At 41.6% G+C, this 22432-nt stretch overlaps 1 protein-coding gene across 5 annotated transcripts in view; it reads left to right on the top strand.

Moving 5' to 3' along the window:
- The window catches only part of CBLB (Cbl proto-oncogene B), a 209382-nt gene that overhangs the window by 137812 nt on the left and 49138 nt on the right, over positions 1–22432 (top strand). For all 5 annotated transcript variants that reach the window (XM_045001837.1, XM_045001836.1, XM_045001839.1 and 2 more), the window contains 2 exons: positions 2193–2396; positions 19836–20021. In XM_045001837.1, coding sequence (XP_044857772.1) covers positions 2193–2396; positions 19836–20021 — 390 coding nt within the window. The remainder of the gene's footprint in view (positions 1–2192; positions 2397–19835; positions 20022–22432) is intronic.

The following is a 22432-nucleotide window of genomic DNA, read 5'->3' as shown; positions in this document are numbered from 1 at the left end:
CACAATGGCATCCCAATGGTACTTAGATGACAATTTACATTCAAGATAGATTGGATTCGATTGAAACCAGTGTTCTGAAGGTGAAAGGCTACGTATTTCAAGGCAGTTTCCTTAACTGATTATTTCTGAGATGTACCATACTTGTCACCTGATATTACCATTTATGTAAAACTGTTTTGTTCTGTGGCATATATTTTTATAGTATAACTAATTGCAGTCAGAAATACGTTCAATTTTAGGGTCTCTAAGGACCCTGTTCAGGAAGATATGTAAGCACACCCTGAACTTTAAGCTCAATAGTAGGACCATTGATTTCAAAAGGAGAACTCCATGTGCTTAAAGGTAGGTGCTTAAATATCTTCCTGAATAGGGGTTTGTACGTTGAATTTGTAAATGCTATGAGTGTGTATTACTTTGTACAGTATATTCATATTAAAAGTTTTCATAAGTCTTTGCTCATATTCAGCAACACAATGGTCATGTGCAGTTGTGTACGTGAAAAATGTTGACACTTTGTACTGTTTAGTTAGCTTGGCGAAGAGAAACTAGTTTGACCGGAAGCATCCCCTGACTAGATGGGGCACATAAAGTGTCTATAGTCCACTGTGAAAACTACTGACATCGGTAGGTAGCAGAGAAAACAGAGTAGTAATTACTTTTTGTGGAGGGGGAGGGGAGTCTGCTCTGCAACATGTTAGTTGCCTAGAAAAGTAAAAGGAATATATGATAGATCCAACCACAAAAGAGATTCCCTCGAAATGAAGTTGTGTTTAAACTATTGGTTAGGGTTTTGGGCCCTAGTACTGATGTCAGCCCAATAAATCAAGAAATGTGTGGGATACTATCTCAAAAAACAGGACAGGGATTGAAAGTCTTTATTTATTTTTTATTTAGCATTAAAGGATAAATATACATGCTTGCTTTACATAACTCTGCTTAGTTGGTGAGTAACATGCCTACTCCCCATATTTAGTAATTAATGTATTGGATCTTCAGATACAGAAGTGAAATTCAGCACTAAGCTTGTAAATGGAAGCACTTGGGGGGAAAAAGTTACTGCAGACATGATACAGTCTAGTTTTCTTGCCTTAAGGGGTGGTACACTGATAGACTGTAAAGCATTAGTCAGAGTACTAATGTTGACAGACTATAGGCTACAGTAAAGTATTGCCAGATAAAATAAGGTCTGTTCTTTCATCCTTAAGAATTGAATTGAGCTTGCTTGAAATTTCAGGATAGTTTTTTGTAAGCGGCGAGTTAATACTGATGCCCTTATCGCTCTTTACCCAACTCTTTATCTAACGTTACAAATAAAAGGTGTCAGAATTACAGATAGGAAGCCCTGAAACCTTGACATAATTTCTGAATTTAAATCAAATTAGTTTTGATTTCTACAATTCAGATGCAGATCTGAATTAATACAATGCAGAAGTGGTCACATACACATCATGCCAGTCAAAAACAATTTTTTTTGGTAGTTACTTTTACTACTACTCTGTAAGATGTGATCTTGTCCATTAGAGCTTTAAAATATAGTTGAAGGGCCAAATCTTGCTTGCTTTACTCACCAGTGTAGTCTATGGGATTACTCAAATGAGAAAGGCAAACAGAATCTGGCTTTTTGAAAGCCACTGGGTATAGTACCTTGGCATTTCTTAGAGATGTTTCATCAAAGATTTTGATGACTGACACAAAAATCATGTGTATGAAAAGCTCTTGACCTAATTTCTTGCAGAGCTAACAAACAGAAAAGCTTCTGTTCATGCGTTTGTTAACAATGCAGTCAAACATCACTGAGAACTATGGTTTTGGATTTTCTGATGTCTAGCTGTGAATGAGCATTGAAATGTAAGCCTAAAAGGCAAAATGTTATATTTGGCATTTTGGTGGTTTTAAGCTAACAGTTTAGAGAATTATGTTTTGATGATGATTTTTATTTAAAAGTCAACTTGAAAAAAAAACTCATTTGCAATGATGACCATGTTTTTTTTTATTTATATATGTATGTATGTATGTATGTATGTAATTCAGGCCACTAGTGGAATGAATTACTTTGTCCAGTAAAATATCTGTGGATGTGTTTCTGATTTGCACCAAGATCTCTTTACACATTGCCAGAATCTGATAGAGGGACCTTAGCATAAACAAGAATATGTCCCTCTATTTAAAAGAATACTTTTGTTTTTGTGCAGGAATCCGATGGTCAGGGCTGTCCTTTCTGCCGATGTGAAATCAAAGGAACTGAACCAATAATTGTAGACCCTTTTGATCCAAGGGATGAAAACTCCAGGTGCTGCAGTATTATAGATAGTTTTAGTATGCCCATGCTAGACTTGGACGATGATGATGACAGAGAAGAATCTTTAATGATGAATCGGTTGGCTTCAGTACGAAAGGTAAATGTTTAACAATTGCATCATGCTGAATCAAATACATTTGTAAATCTGTAGTAACCAGTGAATAGTGTAATTGCACATTAAAAGTTCTTGTAGTTTACTGAATAGATCTCAGGCTGGTGAAGAACTATGCATTTCATAAAAACAATAGCCCTAAAAATGAATCAAAACAAGAGTAGAATATTCTTGTCTATTGAATAGGGAAAATGGGTCACCTTGTCCAATTTGGTAAATTGGGTAACTCATTTGAGTAAAGTGGAGCTACATCAGTTTATACCAGCTAAGAATCTGGCCCTGGTTTGGTATTAGACTTTAAAAAAAAAAAACCAACAACTTGTAACAGGTTTATCTTTGGCCCTTCTCCCCCTTAATCATTGACCTTAGTTGGAATCCTTTGTACTCCTTGTTTTTGGTATAGTTGGCTGGATATTGTGAACCTTATTGCTTTTTTTATTTACACATTTATGCCAGTTTATTTTAAATTGGTAGTATTCAGATTTTATTACTATACTGGGGTCCAGGTACTCTCATGGAATGTTATCTTTTTTTGCATCACTGTCTTTTAAAATGTGCTTTTTGTACAAAGCCTTGTACAAAGGCCACATACTAGCTCAAATATTAATTTTGGAATTATTTCTTCAACCTATAACAACTTAATTGATCATTTCCCAATCATTGTGTTTGGTTTTATTAAAGAGCACTCCATTCTTTTATCCCAGAATGTACGTCAATCAGTGTCCTCATTTACGTACAGTATGTTTGGGGTTTAACTGCCATTTCTGATACTCTTCCAGACCTCTTATGTCAGAAGCATCATTATCTCTCTCTTGAAAAACTGCCTGATGTTGGGAACCTATTCACCACCACCTCTGTGCCTTTTTATTGCCAACCATACCCTAACTTCTGTGTGTGATACTGAAGAACTTTTAGCCTTAAGTTGATCGGCTTTCATAATATTACTTTTATGACCAGGTATAATACAATAAGCTTTTATCAGAGATAAATTGATTAAAAAACCATCACTAACCATTAAGTACCCAACAGTAGTATATAGTACAGTGAAGAGCAAGGCATAAACTAGATTATTTAATTTGAATAGGCCGTGTTCAGCATTTCACTCTGTTGCTTTAAAACTATTTTAAAAGCTTTCAAATTCATCCTCCCCACTGCCCATGAATCTTACTTTACATTCAGCAAAGGCCAGATGCTAATCATTTTAGTTCTGAAGACTGGAAACATTGTCTTTCCAAAGTGACTCCAGCCTTTTTCCGTTCTTGGTTGCCCCTGAAGTTTACAATTCTGCATTTTCCACTTGAAAGTGAGTTGGATGAATTTCAGCCCAGTGTTCCCTCCTGATCTGGAAGGTGTTCTTGCAATGGCCTCTGCTTGGATTCAGTGCCAGTTAAGGGGTGCAAATACCTTTTTCCCCATGGCTTTTGCACTTGCTCCAAGTCTTCCTAGGGGTATGGCTACACTTACGGTTTGCAGCGCTGGTAGTTTGCAGCGCTGGTCATCCAGCTGTGTAGGAGCAGCGCTGGTGTGTGGCCACACTCACAGCTACCAGCGCTGGTGTGTGGCCACATTTGGAGCATTTGCAGCACTGTTGGGAGTGCTGCATTATGGGCAGCTATCCCAGCATTCAAGTGCACCAACGTGCTTTTCAAAAGAGGGGGGTGGAGGGTGGTGTACTGTGACAGGGAGCGGGGAAGATAGAGAGAGTGGATTTTTGGAGCCAACACTGAGTGTTAGCTTCCTGGATTGGAAAAATCACAAAATGTTCATGAGCCCTTAGTCTTAACTCTAATTGCAAACAGCCTGCCTGTTTGCTGTGATCAGTGTTTGTTTTTTTAGATAAGCAGTTCAACGGAGATCGCTCCGTTCTGTTTCATTCACTCTTCCTGCCTGCCTCTCATTTGATCGTTCACAGCCAGGTATAGATAGCTCCTGTTTGCTGTGATCAGTGTTGGCTCCGTTCTGTTTCATTCACTCTCCCTCCCTGCCTGCCTCTCATTTGATTGTTTACAGCCAGGTACACAACGGAGCTCCGATCGGAGCTCATTCACAACAAAACAAAGAAAGGCTGCATAACAAAACAAAGAGAGTAATTTATAAAAGCATTCTGGGATACACCTTATTCCCTGGAGGCCAATCACAGCGCTGGTGTGTGGCCACACTTGATGACCAGCGCTGCAGCACCAGCGCTGGAATCCTTATTCCCCATGCTGAGTGAGGTGTACGGCCAGCGCTGCAGCCAGGGAGTTGCAGCGCTGGAAGTGCCCTGCAGGTGTGGCCACTTACTAATTGCAGCGCTGGTGGAGGCTTTCCAGCGCTGCAAATCGCCAGTGTAGCCATACCCTAGGTTGCAAAGCCAGAGACAGGATATGGTCCAACCACTTTTATCAATACAGTATCAATCAATCAGTGCAGCTGCTACAGGAACAGTCTGGAGTGTTACCCACACAGTTCCGGAGCAAGAGAGAGGGCGTCCCAAGGTCCCTGTGAGGTTGTGGGGGAACAGCTTCAGGGTTTATACAGAGCCTTTTGGTAGTGCTCTTTCAAACATTTGCTTCTCTCTTCAAATCACTTCATATTCTAACAGGCTCAGAAGAAATGTTGAAGAAACACTTTTCCCTGTGGCATTACATAGGTTTTAATCTTTTTCCATTCTTTATTGGTTTCAGTAAGTGCTTTTTAATGTGTTTGAGGCTACATGATGGCTCTGTCCCTCATGGCTCTATTGCACAATGTCACTTGAGTTGCTTGTGCAGTAGAGATGAGATGGTAAACTCATTCATTTAGTTCTTTCAGCCAGTCCATGCATGTGCCTTCCCATACTCTAAAGGTAAGTGTCTCAGAACAGATCATGTGTATTTCCAGAAAATTGAAGAGCAGCTTATAGGCACTGAAACCGATTTTTCTGTTATTCCCATCTCTGTGGCTGAACTGTGACCACCCATTCCTTCTGTCTGCTCCTAGAAATTTAAAATCGCTATGATCCATTTGCTTTTTGCAGGGCATTACATAAGGTAGTAAAGACTTTCTTCTTACTGCTATAGAATATTGCTGTATCGGGATACTTGCTTTCTTTAACTAACACTATTGTGTTTTTTCTATTGTCTTATTATTTCAATTTGTTGGTTGGCCTCCCAGCATATGGGATTTTAAATCAAATCTACATTGCTGATCCAGACTCATATTGTGCATATGAAATGCAGCAGCATAAATCTAGCTCTTACTACTTCATTCACACATGCTCATTTATTACAGGGATTTGTAGGGGCTGCCTCTCTATAGCTCCCTATTTGTGCACCATTAAATTAAAGCACAAATGCATCATCCCTGAAGAGCTAATAAATTGACTGTCCTAAATCACATGCTGACCAGTAAAGGTCACCTAGCTGAGAACGCTGCAGTTATTTTATTTTTAAACTATCTTGCCCCATGTCCTAGCAATGGCCAGATGTGGGCTGTGACAGGCACACCGGAGGAGGCAACTTCCAAAGATATGTCCACGCCACTGGGAAGGCTTATCTGCCTCGGCATTCATCCCTGATGATAAACAGCAAGAGCATTCTGTTTGATCACTAATATCCTGGTGCTGTATCAAAGTAGAGGCAGTCTTAGAGCTAAGCACTGTCCTAAGCCACCAGGATGAAGCCCATGAATTGCACTTGGAAGCATATTATGAGATAGCATAGAACATGAATCACAGATGCTGTATGCTCGTATCATCCTGCTCTGAGGAAGGATGGGTGGGCATGTTCATCATTAACTGAAGCTCCTGAGTGGTCTCCTTTGAGAACTCTGAATAGAGCACATTGCAGTTGTTCAGCCTAGAGGTAAGAAAGGCCTGTGTACTGTGACAAGGTCTGCAGTCTCTGGCCAGCCAAAGATGGTTAAACTTGGAACTGTTTTGGGGGAATCTGCTGAGGCAGTAGTTACTATAGCCTTTGTGATTCCCTCAGGATACATTTTCCTACTCAACATTGTCAGCTTATATCATATTGAAGGTAAGTCATCTGTCTTACAAAGCCCTATCTCCGCTGAGCAGTGTGGAAGCGAAGAGAACACAGAATCATAGTGCAGTAAGGAAGCAGCATGTTGATGATACTGCAACGCAGAATTGCTCACCATGACCTAGCAGCTTTGACATACATGTTTTAACCAGGTGGAGGTGGCAAGACAAAATCCCCCAGAACCCTTCAGTAGAGATTCTATGGGGAAGAAGAGTAGTTGCTTATCACAAACCACCTTGGTTTTTCTAAAGGAATCAGTGGAATAAACAGTTCACTTTTTTGTGGATCCTGTCATCTTAGCTAGGTACAGTAGAGCTCCTATTTTTCCAAACTAATTGGGTATTGAGAAATTCATAATTTTAAAAAGGTTTATTAAATTGAACATTTCAAAATTAGAGCAAGTGCGGTGCATAAGCCATATGATGCTTTACATCACTTTCTTCATATTCTTTGAACCATTGCAAGATAATTTCCAATGCACTTAAGGCATTGGAATGTGAAGGGATGTTGACTTGTTCATCAACATCAATTTCATCATGCAATTATTATTTTTTCCTTTGGAGAAAAAATGGTTCATATAATTGGTCTTTTGTAAGATTAGTACTCATAAAATTGAGGATCTACTGTATTGCAATGAATCCTCAGCATCAGTTGTACTAAAGTCTGCTGAAAGATCCAATAAAATTAGTGTGTTCACCTAGTCTGTCTCTCTTTCACCAGGAAGCTTAATTCATTAATGTTTCCAAGGTGTGTTGAGATCATTGGATCGCATCACTATGAAATGCTGATGGGAGATAACACTGTGTCCATTGTGACTCTAAGCTATGGAGCTCTCTGCCTCCATGGAATCAGATCAACTAAATCAGTCACTGCCTGCAACATTCCTTTTCTCACCAGTTTTGTTTTGTTGTAATTAAGCTTTGTCTGACCTCCTTTTTTTTTCTTTATCTTCTTTAGATGCATATCAGGGAATATATCTTTATAAATGTGTATGATACAGGTCTGGGTAAACATAAAATACTGTTTCTCTTTTTACGTTTAGAATAAATAATCCCTGTAAAGAAGATACTTGAATCTCCAATAGGTGGTTTGAAGTTGTGAATAATCTTTAGTACTCCATTGTCACAATGGTTGAAATAAAAATGAGTTATCTGCCATATTATCTTCACCAGACCTGGCTTGATTTGCAGGCTGCTTGAAAAAAAAAAAAAAAAAAAACAGAAAAAAGTCCAAATAAAGTTTATGGTTAGGAACAAATAATGTAGATTTATAGATGCTAGGATAATTTTATCAGCTGAATAAAAACATTACTGTTATGGTAAACCACAGAGGGGAAAGCACTAAGAGAATAGGAGCCCCATGCAGATTTTAGTAGGTCAAAGTAAATTAATATGCGGTGGGCATATTTTCTGCTCTAAAACCATGTGAAAAGTTACTTTGTCTGGGGATATCTGCAGTTCTCTAGAATTAATTTGATAGTTGTCTCAATGCACCAAAAACGGACTTTGGTTCACACTGTTGTCCTCAGAGTAGTTACGAGAAGTCAGCAAGACTGAAAGCTGCTATTTGTCATGAGAGCAGGCTCTGTACAGAGGATGAGTAAGTGTGTGTTTAATGAATAATGAATCTTGGCTCTCAAGGATTTGGAGGGGTTTTTACTTCCCCTTGAACTAATGGCAAACTATTGTTTATGCATTATTAATTCGATCTTAATTGCGGTGACATATATGTTCTGAAATGTTGTATTGCCATAATGCTAGAGCAGGGGTCGGCAACCTACGGCACATGTGCCAAACACGGCATGCAAGCCGATTTTGAGTGGCACACTGCTGCAGTCCCGGCCCAGCCCTATTCCACCCCCCCTCAACCCCCTCCCCCGCCCACTGCTCTCCCCTGTGGGGGCAGGAGGCAGAAGCTTGGTCCTGTGGCAGCCAAGCTTCCCCCCTCCCCCGCTTCTTCCCCCAGCGTGGTGCTTTCCTGCCCCTCCCCCTCTCCTTCCCTGTGCCAATCAGCTGATGGCCTTAGCGAGGGGGAGGGGGTGTGCATACAGCTCCGTAGAGGAGACAGAGAAGAGGTAGGGACGGGGCCTTGGGGAAGGGGGTGGAACAGGTCATATCCCTTCCGGCCCCCTGCCATGAGCTGCTCATGGCAGGGGGCTGGGAGCACCCCTACGAGCCAAGCACCCCAGCCCTCTGCCCTGACCCCCCCCCACACACACACTCAGCCTTCTGCCCTGCACCCCCCCACGCCCTCTGCCCTGACCCTTGAATCCCCCCCACACACTCAGCCTTCTGCCCTGCACCCCCCAGCCCTCTGCCCTGAACCTCCCCCCCCCCAGGTCTGGGGTCCCGGCCGCAGGCCCTGCTCAGGCCGCTGCCGGCCTAGGTGAACAGAACCCCAGGCTGGCGGCGTAAGATCAGCATTTTAATTTAATTTTAAATGAAGCTTAAACATTTTGAAAACTTTGTTTACTTTACATACAACAATAGTTTAGTTATATAATATAGACTTATAGAAAGGGACCTTCTAAAAACATTAAAATGTATTACCGGCACACAGAACCTTTAAATTAGAGTGAATAAATGAAGACTCGGCACACCACTTCTGAAAGGTTGCTGACCTCTGTGCTAGAGTTTCAACTTTGACACAATGTGTAAGAGAAAACAATGGGGGAAAAAATGGACTCAAACATTTATCTTAACTAACTTCCTGCCTCCTCACAGGTCAGTGTCTTTTTGATGAGTCACCTATTTTATTGCAGTTTTGATCCAAAGATTATACTAAAGAACTGGAAAATCTTTGACTTCATAGTTCCCAGTGCCTGAGAGCAACTGGGGAGTTTCAGGAGGCATTGTACTGCCCCTTACAGTGGGCTCTAACTAACAGGCTCAGTTTATCCCTCTGTAAGGCTCCCATCACTTGTATTTGTAATTAACCTTCTTCTGCTCCTTCTGTCATTTTTTGGTGGTTGTGTCTTATTTATTATTTGTTTTCTGTCTTCTGCTCTGTCTTGTCTAATTTTGGCCTCAGTCCTTCTACCCTTTAGGCACATAGGCCCAGATTTTAAAAGGTAGTTCGATATGGCTGTGCTCAGCATCTCAACACCTAGCTTATTTAGGAGCCCAGATCTTGTTTTCAAAAGGGACTGTCAATGGACTTCAAACTCCTAAGTGCTTAAATACCTTTTGAAAATGAGGTTTGGGTTCCTAAGTCAGCTGAGCATTCTGATGCTAAGCACAGTAATGCCTAAATGCCTTTAAAAATCTGGGCCCTACATATTAACTTAAGTGTGTAAGTAATTCCATGGCTCTACTCATGCATTTAAAGTTCAGCCTGTGTTTGCAGGATCATGACCTTGGACTGCAAATACTTTAGGATGGGGACTTTACTTTTTCCCCCTAGTTCTGTAAAGCCCCATCGAAACTTACAGTGCTATATTAAAGTTAAATGATGATTAACTTTTTAAATTACTCCTTCCCTCCCTCAGGCCATTCTGTCTTCTGACATAAAAAGTCAGGGGCACAGTATTCAAATATACTCTCTTTGAAAGGGGTAATAAAATAAATTTCAATAGGGGCATTTCAGATGTGCAGACCCTCTCTGCTTTCTGATGTAGCATAAACCAAATTTGTGCCACTTGTTTTTCATTTACTGCAGGCTGGCTAACCTGCACATCAATTGCACAACTTTAAAACCTTTTATAAGGTTTTATTTAAAAAAAAATGAATGGGTCTGGCAGGCTGGAGTAGACAGCTGGATCTCATTTTTGCCGGTTTTGTTTTGCTCAAATGAGACCTCAGAGCAGATAGAACAATCTGATCCAGCTGTCCTTTTTACAGTTAAATTACTTCACATTTAATAGTGTTAGATTCACATGGTTACCAGTAGGTTTTGAAGTTCACAAACCAGTTAAGATTAATGGTGATAACTATTTCAGTGGTGCTATAGATTTGGAAAGAGGGAAATGCTCAGTTACAAAATATAGGTGATCTCTAACCAGAAATACTAGATTTTAGGAGATCTTAAACTCTGAATTAGAGATAATTGAATTAATATACTAAACCCACGACATTATAAATAATGCATTTTGTTGGACTGACTGGGCAAGATCAGATTGGCAGCCCTGTTTATGTAGAAGAATGTGTACTTAGCCGTGTTGTTTCTATGTTGTTTTAAGCCCTCATACAACCTTGAAGTAATTCCAGATGATATTAATGCAACTGGGGTGTAATCACTCTTATGAAAACAACATGAGCTGCTCTAAATAAACCAAGTTTCCAGTAGGTTAATGAAGATTCAAGGAAACTTACTCATTTAGGAATCCCAAAAAGTCCAGTGCTGGTGCAGATCTGCTCAGAACATCTTGGACATTTCTTGTTGCAATCCTTAAAATATTATTGTGTCTCCTTGCAGTACATTGTGATCCTCACAATTGTACTGAATCAATCATGTTTTCAGGCTTTAAAAAAAGTGTCATGCTAAGATTTGTAAAAAAGACTCTTGGATTCAAAAGCAGCTAATTTAGCAATTGGATCAGAACAAGATCCTCCAGCAGTTGTTGTAGTCAGTAATAGTTGCATTCTTATTCTTTCCTTAGGTCTGCATCCACTAAGAGAGAATAGACATCGCATTTTGCTGCTAATTAACACATCAGACCGAGTAGCACAGTTTTGATTCACTGCAAGCCTGAAAGATCATTCTGCAGCACTATTGCAAATTAAGTTGTAACTGCTTTCCTTTTGCAGCACTTGTGCCTTATTGATGAAGCTCATGTTGTTACAAAGGAGTCTGTGCTCTTTTCCTTAATATAATATTTATTGCACAGGTCTATATTGCAGCAGGCCCTCTGAGGTGTAAAGATTTCTGTAGTTTGTCATTGTCAGATTTATTCGTGCTTGTTTGTCTATTAATCACTTGTTGTTTTATAAACTGTTTCCTAGTCTAAGCTGATTAATCCGTCTATTCCTTTCACTGAGTAACATGTGCACAGAAATCTCCAGTGACGTACACAAAATCTGGAATTCCCATTGCCTTGTATCTACTTTTAAGAAAGCATTTTGAAAGAGTTCATCTACTAGCTTCATATGTGTACTCATGCTATGACCAATAGCCTTGTTCTGCATACCCGTCAACTTTCATTTAAAATGGTTGGGTATCTATGCACAGTGATAATTACTTCACGTGCAAATGCAGTGCAGCCATCTCTGTGGCGGAATGTCACAAAGTTTAACATCAAACAGCCATATAGCCAGAGAACACTGTTAATGTAATTACAGAAATTAGAATTTTGTGAGAACACTTGGTGCCATAGCCTGTCCTGGCTAAAGTACCCTGGGATTTTTTACTATAAATAGTCAGGACCTCAACTTTAAGACTTATCCAACATTCCAGTCTCCCTTTTCTTAGCACCATGTAGTAATGTTGATTTAGTGCTGCCTGGAAGGGAAGAGAAACAGTATTTTTGCAGCACCTGGATTTTCCTTGTAGGTCATCATCCAACTTCTGGCCAACACCAGCTCACTTTAGTCTGAGGTCTCGTGTATTTGGTGGTAATAGTAAGGCTATAAACAATGACAGTTTCAGATAGGCTGAATAATTTTCTGCTGTTTTCAACCAGGAAATTGAAGTAAACACTAATGAGAACCTTTAGCAGACTTAATGATGGTATGAAGAATTTAGATGCATAAATTCCAAGGCCAGAAGGGGCCACTGTGATCATCTAGTCTTACCTCCAGTCTACCACAGGACATAGAACTTCCACAAAATGATTCCTAGAGCACGTATTTTAGGAAGAACATCCCATCTTGATATAAAAATCGCTATGATGGAGAATCCACCATGACCCCTGTAAATTGTTCCAATGGTTAATTACCCTAATTTTTAAAAATGTATACTTTATTTCCAGTTTAAATTTGTCAAGCTTCAGCTTCCAGCCATTGGATCATGTTATACCTTTCTCTACTAGATTGAAGAGCCCATTATTAAATATTTATTCCCCATGTAGGTATGTATGGACAGTAATCAAATCTATTAGAATTCTTTGAGGGTTTCAGCAAGCATGTGGGCAAGAGTGATCCAGTAAATATAGTGTACTTGGACTTTCAGAAAGCCTTTGGCAGGTCTGACACCAAGGCTCTTAAGCAAAGTAAGTAGTCATGGGATAAGAGGGAAGGTCCTCTCATGGATCAGTAACTGATTAAAAGATAGGAAACAAACGCTAGGAATAAATGATCAGTTCTTCGAGTGCTTGTTCATGTCCATTCCAATCAGGCGTGCGCATGCCACGTGTTCGACAGCTGGAAGATTTTTCCCTTAGCAGTATCTGTAGGGTTGGCCTGGACTCACGCCTTCATGGTGCCCAATATAAGGCCCTGCCAAACTGACCCCGACTCAGTTCCTTCTTACTGCCTGTGACAGCTAGCTGGAACTCCCTACCGCTCTTGCCTCGGCAAGCATGTGCTTCGCAGTATCTCTATCCCCGTGTACATAGTTAGAATAGTAGTTATAATTAGTGTATTTTTTTCGTATAGGTTTCCTTTGGTGGGGAGGTCTTCCCTCCCAACATTTTCCCCTGGCACCAGGGTATGCCTCGGTCCCTGGGCTTTAAATCATGATCGGTCTGTGGCAGGTTATGCCAAGTAGTGACCCGCACTCGTCGTGCCTTAAGTGTCTGGATTAGGGGCATCTGAGAGACCGCTGTACGATATGTAAGGGTTTTTGCCCTAGGGTCCTTAAGGACAGAGAGCAGTGCCTCCGAGTTCTACTTATGGAGGCAACTCTTCAGCCCCAGTTCAAGCACGCTGTGCCTGACCTAGCCTCGAGCACCACATTTTCGGTGCGCAGCATGCTGGCACTGTCAATATGTGAACCAGTGCTGAGATATAAGCCCTGAAAAAACTTGCCATTTAAAAAAAATGTTTACCAGTGTAATGTGAGTCAAAAGACACTAGTGTTCTCTAAGACCGGAGCGGTTGAGGTACCTGCCACCGCCTCGTCCGACGATGAAAAGGCAGCTGGTACTGGGGTCTGATCACTGCCTTGTGCTCCTCTGGGGTCCCGTGTGCAAGGAGCACAGTTGGTGCCGGGGTCAGTTCTCTGAAGTCATCTATTATCTGAGAGATATCCCATGATGCAGTGTCATTAGTGCCTATATGAACCATCCCCAATGGATCCTGGGCCATCAGCTTCAGAATACTATCCAATCTTTGAGTGACATTTCGTGTCTTGGCTCCAGGAAGGTAGTACGCTGTCTTATTATCCACCTGTTCTTTTGATTCTTCTGAGTATTGAATCCCCAGCAAAGATGGTCTCTCTTCCTTGCGTGGCTGGCGAATTCTTTGTGGGTAAGCTTGCTTTCCTTATAGGTTGGGCCGAGCTACCATCGCAAGGTGTGTTCTCTACATATCACCATTTCCTTGAAACAGCTGAATCTTAAGAAGTATTTTCCACAGTTTCCATGTGAGGACTTGTTGACTGGAAACTTCCAGCTGTGTGGAATTTCTCCTGCTTCTCTTCTTTCTGGACAACCTGTCCAATCTTGCCTGTCCCCAGCCATGTGGAATGCCAATATGATTTACAAACTGCCAGGCCTACTCTCTGACATCCTCTCTTTCTGACTCTTTGGTGGCTGGCTCCTTTCTTCCTTGAACCTGACGTACTGATGTTTCCCAAACGTGGCTGTCATGGAACTCTTCAAACCAAGAATCTTTTCCTCCAGCACAATCATCACCTTGCACTTCATGCACAGGAAGTATCTTCTGGTTTCAGGCAGGGGAGAAAACATGGTGCATCCATTGCAGGTCGTCATCACTTTTCCATCCCCATCCATCTGGAAATCACATGTAGAGCTGAAACTGGAAGGCAACTCTTTCACACTTCCTCTCTCAACTCCCTCTGGAGCTCTCCAGCTAGCTACCTCTGTTCACAGTTCTTGTTTGTCTAGAACAGGGATCGGCAAACTTTGGCACGCAGCTCGCCAGGGTAATCCCCCTGGCGGGCCAGGCCAGTTTGTTTACCTGCCGCGTCCGCAGGTTCGGCTGATTGCGGCTCCCATTAGCTGCGGTTTGCAGCACGTCCCTCGGCCTGCGCTGCTTCCCACATCCCCCATTGGTCTAGAGTGGCAAAGTGCTGCCAGTTGGAGCTGCAATCAGCCAAACCTGCGAACGCGGCAGGTAAACAAACCCGCCCAGCCTGCCAGGGTGCCGTGTGCCAAAGGTTGCTGATCCCTGGCCTAGCAATTGACTTTATATACCAAGTCTCCCTGCTTAGCTTAGCTCAACTCACCTCCGCCCCTCACCATCAGGGAGTGATTATCCACTCAGAGACTTCAAACAGCCAGGCTGATCAAAGCCTGAAGGGTCAGAACAAACTTCCTTATTACTTTGACACTTGTGGGTTACCAGCCATGGCGTATGGAGTAGAAATAGTCACATAACAAATAGATATGGAGCTTAAAGCTTATCACACAGTGAAATGGGAGAATAACCTAACAGATGGGAAAACATCTTGAATTCTAAAGAATAAAGTGTTGGGCTGATGAGTCAAGAAAAAAATGAGGAGCGTTCACAATAGTGTGCTCAAAAAAAAAATCCTTCACATAGAAGCACTAGAAAAAGATTCATGTAGTATAATAGACTGTAAGGTGGCACGTACAAAACCCAGGTCATGTTGCTATCAGAAATAATTCACTGCACTCAGATTTTCTGCTGTCATCTGTTTAGGCATTTTATATAGTGCTCATCACCCTCATATGAGAGTTCTTTGCACAGAAAAAATTAAGAAGTTTATTCAGCGAAGTTAATGTAATGGTATACTGAAAGTGCAACTCTGAAAACTTATTCTAACCCTGGTTTCTATATTTGACTGATTTTAACTTTGGATTTGCTCAGTGTACAAGTCAGGTGTCTCTCCTCCCTCCACTCCCCCTCCAAACTCCTAAGCACAAACTGAAATCTGAGAATCAAGCTGGGTTCTTCCTTGGTTATGTATCATCACGTTTTGCAGCATGATATGATATTCTTAACCTTTTTCCAGAGGGTATGGCTGGAGAGTCTTGCCCGCATGCTCGGGGTTCAGCTGACCGCCATATTTGGGGTCGGGAAGGAATTTTCCTCCAGGGCAGATTGGCAGTGGCCCTGGAGGTTTTTCGCCTTCCTCCGAAGCATGGGGCAGGGGTCGCTTGCTAAAGGAGTGGGTAGATCGGCTTATGTGGCCTGCATCTTGCAGGAGGTCAGACTAGATGATCATAATGGTCCCTTCTGATCTTGAATTCTATGATTCTATGATTCTATGATCACCCCCAATAAAGATTCTGCTGGCCAAATCTTATGGATGCTTGTGCAACTCCATTATCTTCAAATTAGGCTTCCACAGGTATAATTGTTAGGAACTTAAACGTAATTGTTTAGTATGGTATGCCACAAAGTAGAGTAACCGGTTCATTCTCTCTTAGCTGTGCTAGTTTGGCAGGGCTAACAGAAGCAAACTCTCTTCTCACTTATTTAGGTAAACTGTGTGCTAGTCATTCTTTCTTAACCATTCCCCTCCCCCCCCGTGCAACTGTTGATACGATAGGGCAGTGGTCCCCAACGCGGTGCTCGCGAGTGCCATGGCGCTCAGCAGGGCATCTGTGCGCGCCTGTGTACTGTCCAGCGGACCAGCATCCGCCGAAATGCCGACGAGAAGCAGCAGCATCTTGTCGCTGCCGAAATGCCGCTGATGCCTCTGGATGATGCTGTTAGTCAGCGGCATTTCGGCAGCGACGCCTATCGATGTTGCCAACTGCTTGGCGGCATTTCGGCAGATGCTCGTCCACCAGCCGCGGTCCTCGGTGGCTCGTCGTCCTGCGCCCGCCAGACAAAAAAGGTTGGGGACCACTGTGGTGGGGGTAGAAGTCTTCCTGAGTGGTAGCAAAGGCATGAATGCTAGTATTAACTGACTACTGGCATATTAACTGTTGTGTTGGCACCACAGCTCAGAGTTGATCTACATGATGCAGTGGTTAAAACACCATCAGCTTCCAGTGACCTTTCTGCAATGATGTTCCTATCATTGGTGGATCTGCAGGTAGATACGGAGGGTGAAAAAAGTGCAATGCAAATGAGGCCACAATGAGCAAATAAGAAGAGGAGTCATTTTACATAGTCACTTTTCAGAGTAGAACCATGTGAGAGAAGGCCATAACAAGAGAAACAGTGATGAGTGTTCTTGGAGATGCATTCTGAAGATGTAAAAGCAGCAAAGAATCCTGTGGCACCTTATAGACTAACAGACGTTTTGCAGCATGAGCTTTCGTGGGTGAATACCCACTTCGTCGGATGCAAGTAGTGGAAATTTCCAGGGGCAGGGGTGTGTGTGTGTGTGTGTATATGTATATATGTATATCTGCCCCTGGAAATTTCCACTACTTGCATCTGACGAAGTGGGTATTCACCCACGAAAGCTCATGCTGCAAAACGTCTGTTAGTCTCTAAGGTGCCACAGGATTCTTTGCTGCTTTTACAGATCCAGACTAACACGGCTACCCCTCTGATTCTGAAGATGGTTGTTCTATCCGGTATGGCCTCAAGGCACACAGGTGTCACATTCTAGGGTGCAATCCAGACCAGTGAGGGGCTGTCACCACCTGCCCTGCAACCTTGGGTGCCTCACAATGCTTTGTTGTTGTAGCTTCCAACCTGGGCCTCTCACAAACACCATGCAGGTCACTCCCTGAGTGTCTGTGTATAGCTACAGCCCTGATCCAGCCACTCTGACCCCAGCAGCCTGTCAACAACACACCAGCCACACTCTGGCTCCCAACAACCTTGGTTACTATCTTCAGGGTGAACCCAAAACACTCCCAGTTTCTGATTTTCCCAAAAAGCATGTGTTCTGCACTACCCAGGCCTCTCCTGGAGAGTTCAAATATCGGAGATCCCTTGCCCCCTGTACAGGAGTCAATACACAAGAATTGACTACTGTAATTGAAGTTACCAAACAATTCAGTTTTAACACAACACAACTGGTAAAAAGACTGAGACTAAACTTGTTTACTGCAATATCGAATGCCTCTGTTCTAGTAAAATGGATTTTTTAAATTATGGCTCCAGAATGAGGAGTGTAGTTATGCACATGCATGACTTTTAAGCATGTGCTCAAGTCCCATTTAATTAGTGAGCTTAAACACATACTCAAGTGCTTTCCTGAATAGGTTCTTGAGGCCTTGTCTACACTTAAGTTATGGCGACCCAGTTACATTGTTCAGGGATGTGAAAAATCTACACCCCTAGCACATTATAGTTCAGTTGACCTAACCCCGGTGTAGACAGTGCTAGGTCAATGCAAGAATTCTTCCGTTGACTTAGCTACCATGTCTCGGCGCTACAGGGTTTCAAGTGTAGACAAGCCCTGAGTTCATGATGAAAGATAGGTTATTTAGCCTTTGTCAGTATCTCAGCATGTGTAAGACTCTTACTTAAGAGCAGATTAGATGAAAACAAAACACAGTAAAATAACTTTACAGCTAACTGATCTGTCCTAGCGATTTGGTATTTCACTTCTGCTAGCAGCCTACGCTGGAAAGTGTTTGTCTTTATGTATTCATTGGGGGGGCGGGAGTGTTCGTTTATGCGTCTGTAACTCGTTCGGGTTCCCAGCTCTCTGTGTGGTACGAGTTCCAGAGTGCACCAGCACTCCAGGTGCTGCTGCTCTGTGTGCATATCCCCACAAGTATTCTCTTTTCCTTCCAGTATGCGCTGTTTCAAGCATTACCCACATCTGTGTTTTGAATAAAGATGTTGTATAGATATAACTAAAATGTCTGTTTCAGCAGGGTAGCCATGTTAGTTTGTATCAGCAAAAACAAGGAGGAGTCCTTGTGGCACCTTAGAGACTAACATATTTATTTGGGCATAAGCTTTCGTGGGCTAGAACCCACTTCATCAGATGCATGAAGTGAAAAATACAGGAGCAGGTATAAATACATGAAAGAATGGGGGCTGCTTTACTAAGTGTGAGGTCAGTCTAATGAGAACTCAATAAATAGCAGGATACCAAAGGAGGAAAAATAACTTTTGAAGTGGTAATAGAGTGGCCCATTACAGACAGTTAACAAGAAGGTGTGAGTAACAATAGGGAGAAATTAGTATTGGGGAAATTAAGTTTCAGTTTTGTAATGACCCAGCCACTCCCAGTCTCTAATTAGACCTAATCTGATGGTATCTGATTTGCAAATTAATTCCAGTTCTGTAGCTTCACGTTGGAGTCTGTTTTTGAAGTTTTATTGTTGAAGAATTGCCACTTTTAGGTCTGTTACTGAGTGACCAGAGAGATTGAAGTGTTCTTCTACTGGTTTTTGAATGTTATGATTCCTGATGTCAGATTTGTGTCCATTTATTCTTTTACGTAGAGACTGTCCGGTTTGGCCCATGTATATGGCAGAGAGGCATTGCTGGCACATGATGGCATATATCACATTGGTAGATGTGCAGGTGAACGAGCCTCTGATAGTGTGGCTGATGTGGTTAGGTCCTATGAATAGATACTGTATGTGGACAGAGTTGGCACTTTGTTATAAATTAGATGAGTTTCAGGAATGGGTTGCAAAGCTGAGTATATTAGTACCACGGACAGGGCCTAATATGAGAATTGAAACCCTGGGAATTGGATTTATCTTTAGATTACAGGGTACATTTGCATTCCTTTTTTCTATATTTAGACTAATCTTTTAAAAGAAAACTACTTAATTTGCAATGTCAATGTGTATTTTGTGAAGAACAGGCTGAGACAAAAATAAGCTTAACATTTATCATTATTGGACATTAAAAAAAAAACTTATACTAAATGTAATATTGGTTTACAAAAATTGAATTTGGTCAAGGGAAATTTATAAATCAAATGAATCAGAAATGATTGTTCTGATGCATCCCGGCTTGAAGATTTTGTTTACTGAAAGAATAATTTATTCAGCTTTATATTGAAGTGTGATTTTAAAATGACCTATGATACAGTGTGGTAAGTGAAAGATTCAGTCTTCATTGAATAGCTTTTAAAAATAATAAATAGAATCCTAAAAGGAATGCTGCATATAAAATAAACATTTACCAAGAGGAAAATACAAGTATTATAGTGAACTTTCCATCCCTGTTCCTGCTACTGCAATAATACATAATTTAATTTCTTTGTGTCTATTTTTAAATCTTTCAATAATCTTACTTAAATTGTCTCAGTAAAAGTTGGAGGAAGAATGACATTGTAGCAGTTCATTAAATAATGCTGTCCTTGCAAAGTGAGTGTCTGTTAATCAAGAGAATTAAGGTGGTGAGCACTTCTAGCAGATGGCTAGAGCACCTTCCAAATATCAAATGCCTTAATCAAGCAATGAAAGCTGTAATCTTAATGGGATCAGGTAAACACTAGTAATGTGCTCTTTTTTGTATTGAAGTGCAATGAAAGACAGAATTCACCAGTGACTTCTCCAGGATCCTCTCCACTTACACAGAGAAGAAAGCCACTTCCAGACCCCCTGCAAATTCCCCATCTTAGTCTCCCACCGGTGCCTCCTCGTCTGGATCTCATTCAGAAGGGGGTAGCACGGTCACCTTGTGCCAGCCCTACTGGCTCACCAAAGGTAAATCTTATTTTATCATGTTTCTGTCTAACTGAATTATGAGAGATGATGTTTGTTAGTTTTAGGGTGCATTTTTTAAAGATTGGCCAGTGCATTTTTTTTAAAGTTGGCTACATCCAAAATATCCCCTAGGCCTTCTACCAAGTCCCTATGTAATTCTAACATGCCCCAATTCACTAAATAAGGACCTGATCAAAGTGTCCTTTAAATCAGTGAAAAGACTTGTTGCCTTCAGTGAACTTTGGATCAGATCCTATGGCCGTCCCCCTATATGACATCTTGCAGAATCAGCTAATGTAGGGTCACCAGATGTCCCGATTTTATAGAGAGAGTCCCAATATATTGGGCTTTTTTTAATATGGGCTCCTGTTACCCCCCACCTCATCCCAATTTTTCATACTTGCTATCTGGTCACCCTAAGCTAATCACACACAAACATGATTTCTTACTTTGATGGCAGTGTCACACAGGCTTAGCTCCAAGCTTATATTTCACTGTTTTGATGGCAGTGTTGAATGTGTTTAGCCCCATGCTTATATTTCACTATTTTAAAACCATGGTATTGACATACTCTGATGGAACAAGTCCCTCTAATAGTCCCTGATTTGCAACATTAAAAAGCAACTGAAAGTACTCTAAAGTACATTTAAAAGATCATTATCTGCGTTAAAATTGCATGCTGTAATCAAATGATGATTTACATTCTTTTCCATAATGTCCTAGCAAGAAAAAATTATGCAAATGTCTGGCTATCAAAAACTTAGTGTGATAAATTAGGCTCCATGTTTCAAGTGGGTTTAGAAAAGAAAATAATAAATGTGTATACAATGAATACGTACAGTATTTGTGTATGAAGAAAACTGGTGATTTAGAACGGTTTTAAAAATCATATACTTGAAAGTCTGAAGGAAAACATATATAAAATACTGGATTTAAGTGTCTTAAATTTTCTCGATTATAAGAGAACCATTTTATGATAATTGGTGTACAAATGTAAGAATTAGCTTAAATGTTGAAGGCGTGTTTTGAAATCTGTATTAGCATATATGTGTGCATGGCAGTCCAATGATAAACACACTATTTTATCAGCATTTTGCCTTTACACTTGACACTCAGCTTCCTTTTGAAATTAAATTTAATTCTACTAGCATAATACTTAGCCAAAACAAATGAAGTATATAAAAATGTTTCCTCATCCCTATCATTTTTAATTAACTCTGTCATTTAACTTAAACTGGAGCTAAAGAGGCTATGGTCTTACAGCTAGTGCTCAAATTCACTCAGTAGCACAAACTTCTTTGAGTAGCGGCCCTATGGGCTCCACTTCAGGTGTGCATATTTTTAATTAGCGATGTCCATTCAGCCCATGCATGCGTCCTATACCTCCTTGTGCTGTTACTGAGGCTATATAGGAGTGCAAGGGCAAACCATCCTCTGTTCCTTCTCAACTGCCTCAGCCTGAGACTCAGCCCTAGCGTGTTCTCCTTGAGTGCTCCTTGACTTTTCTAATGTTTCTATAGTGGTTACGATAGTTTTTATAGTTAGTTGTTATAGTTAGCTAGATAAGCTGTGAGAGGATTTTTTTTTTTTCCCTGGCAGGACATGCCTGGCTCGCCAGGTTTCAGATGTTGCCTCTCTTGCCGAGAGGCTATATCTCTTTAAAATGGCCACTTTAAGTGTGTCTGTTGCTTGGGGGAGTCCCACATCTCCCAGAAGTGCAACTTCTCCCTGGCCCTCAAGTCCAGGGCAAGGAAAAACACGGAGATTAAACTCAGATACCTAATGTTGGATTGCTCCCTTTGGCCAGCTTCTGAGTCACATCAAGAGGAATCCTCAGTACATCTGTCTCCTGACAGATCCAGTGCCTCTTCTACGTCGACGCACACTTCCCCTAAGAAAGGTGAGACTTTGGAGGCTTCAGGGAAGACTTCCAAAAAGAGGAGCATGGACAGTCACTTTAAGGAAGCAGCTCAGAAAAAGTCCAGGTTCCTGGAGAGGTCTACAGCCTCTGAAGACTTAATCTCTCAACTTGGTACTATTGAGTTGAAGGACACGCGTCTGGTATGAGCCGGGCAATAAAATCCCTGAGCATGAGAAGAGAGGTGCCTTCGTTAGGGCCTTGCTACCTTTTACCAGCAAGGAGGGCAAGCATAGACACTCAGGACTGGCACCGTTGAGTCCAGCCAAATGTCAGTACCTATGCATTCAGCTCAGCTGTCAGTACCCCAGCATGCAGCACCCTCTGCACCGAGCAACGAATGGCACTAGACACCATCGGTGCCTGCTTTGGTACGCCCGCTTTCGGCGGTATCATCAGCTTTGGTGACTCTGGCCTCGGCTTCCAAATTGGTGCCAGTCCCTTATTTGGTACCGCAGGAGTTCAGACGTACTAAGGACCTCTTAATAATGGA

This window comes from Mauremys mutica, chromosome 1 (assembly GCF_020497125.1).
Source record: "Mauremys mutica isolate MM-2020 ecotype Southern chromosome 1, ASM2049712v1, whole genome shotgun sequence".
Classification (NCBI taxonomy): Eukaryota; Metazoa; Chordata; order Testudines; family Geoemydidae; genus Mauremys; species Mauremys mutica.
Note: the sequence above shows the minus strand (reverse complement) of the source record. Positions and strands in the feature narration are given on the sequence as shown.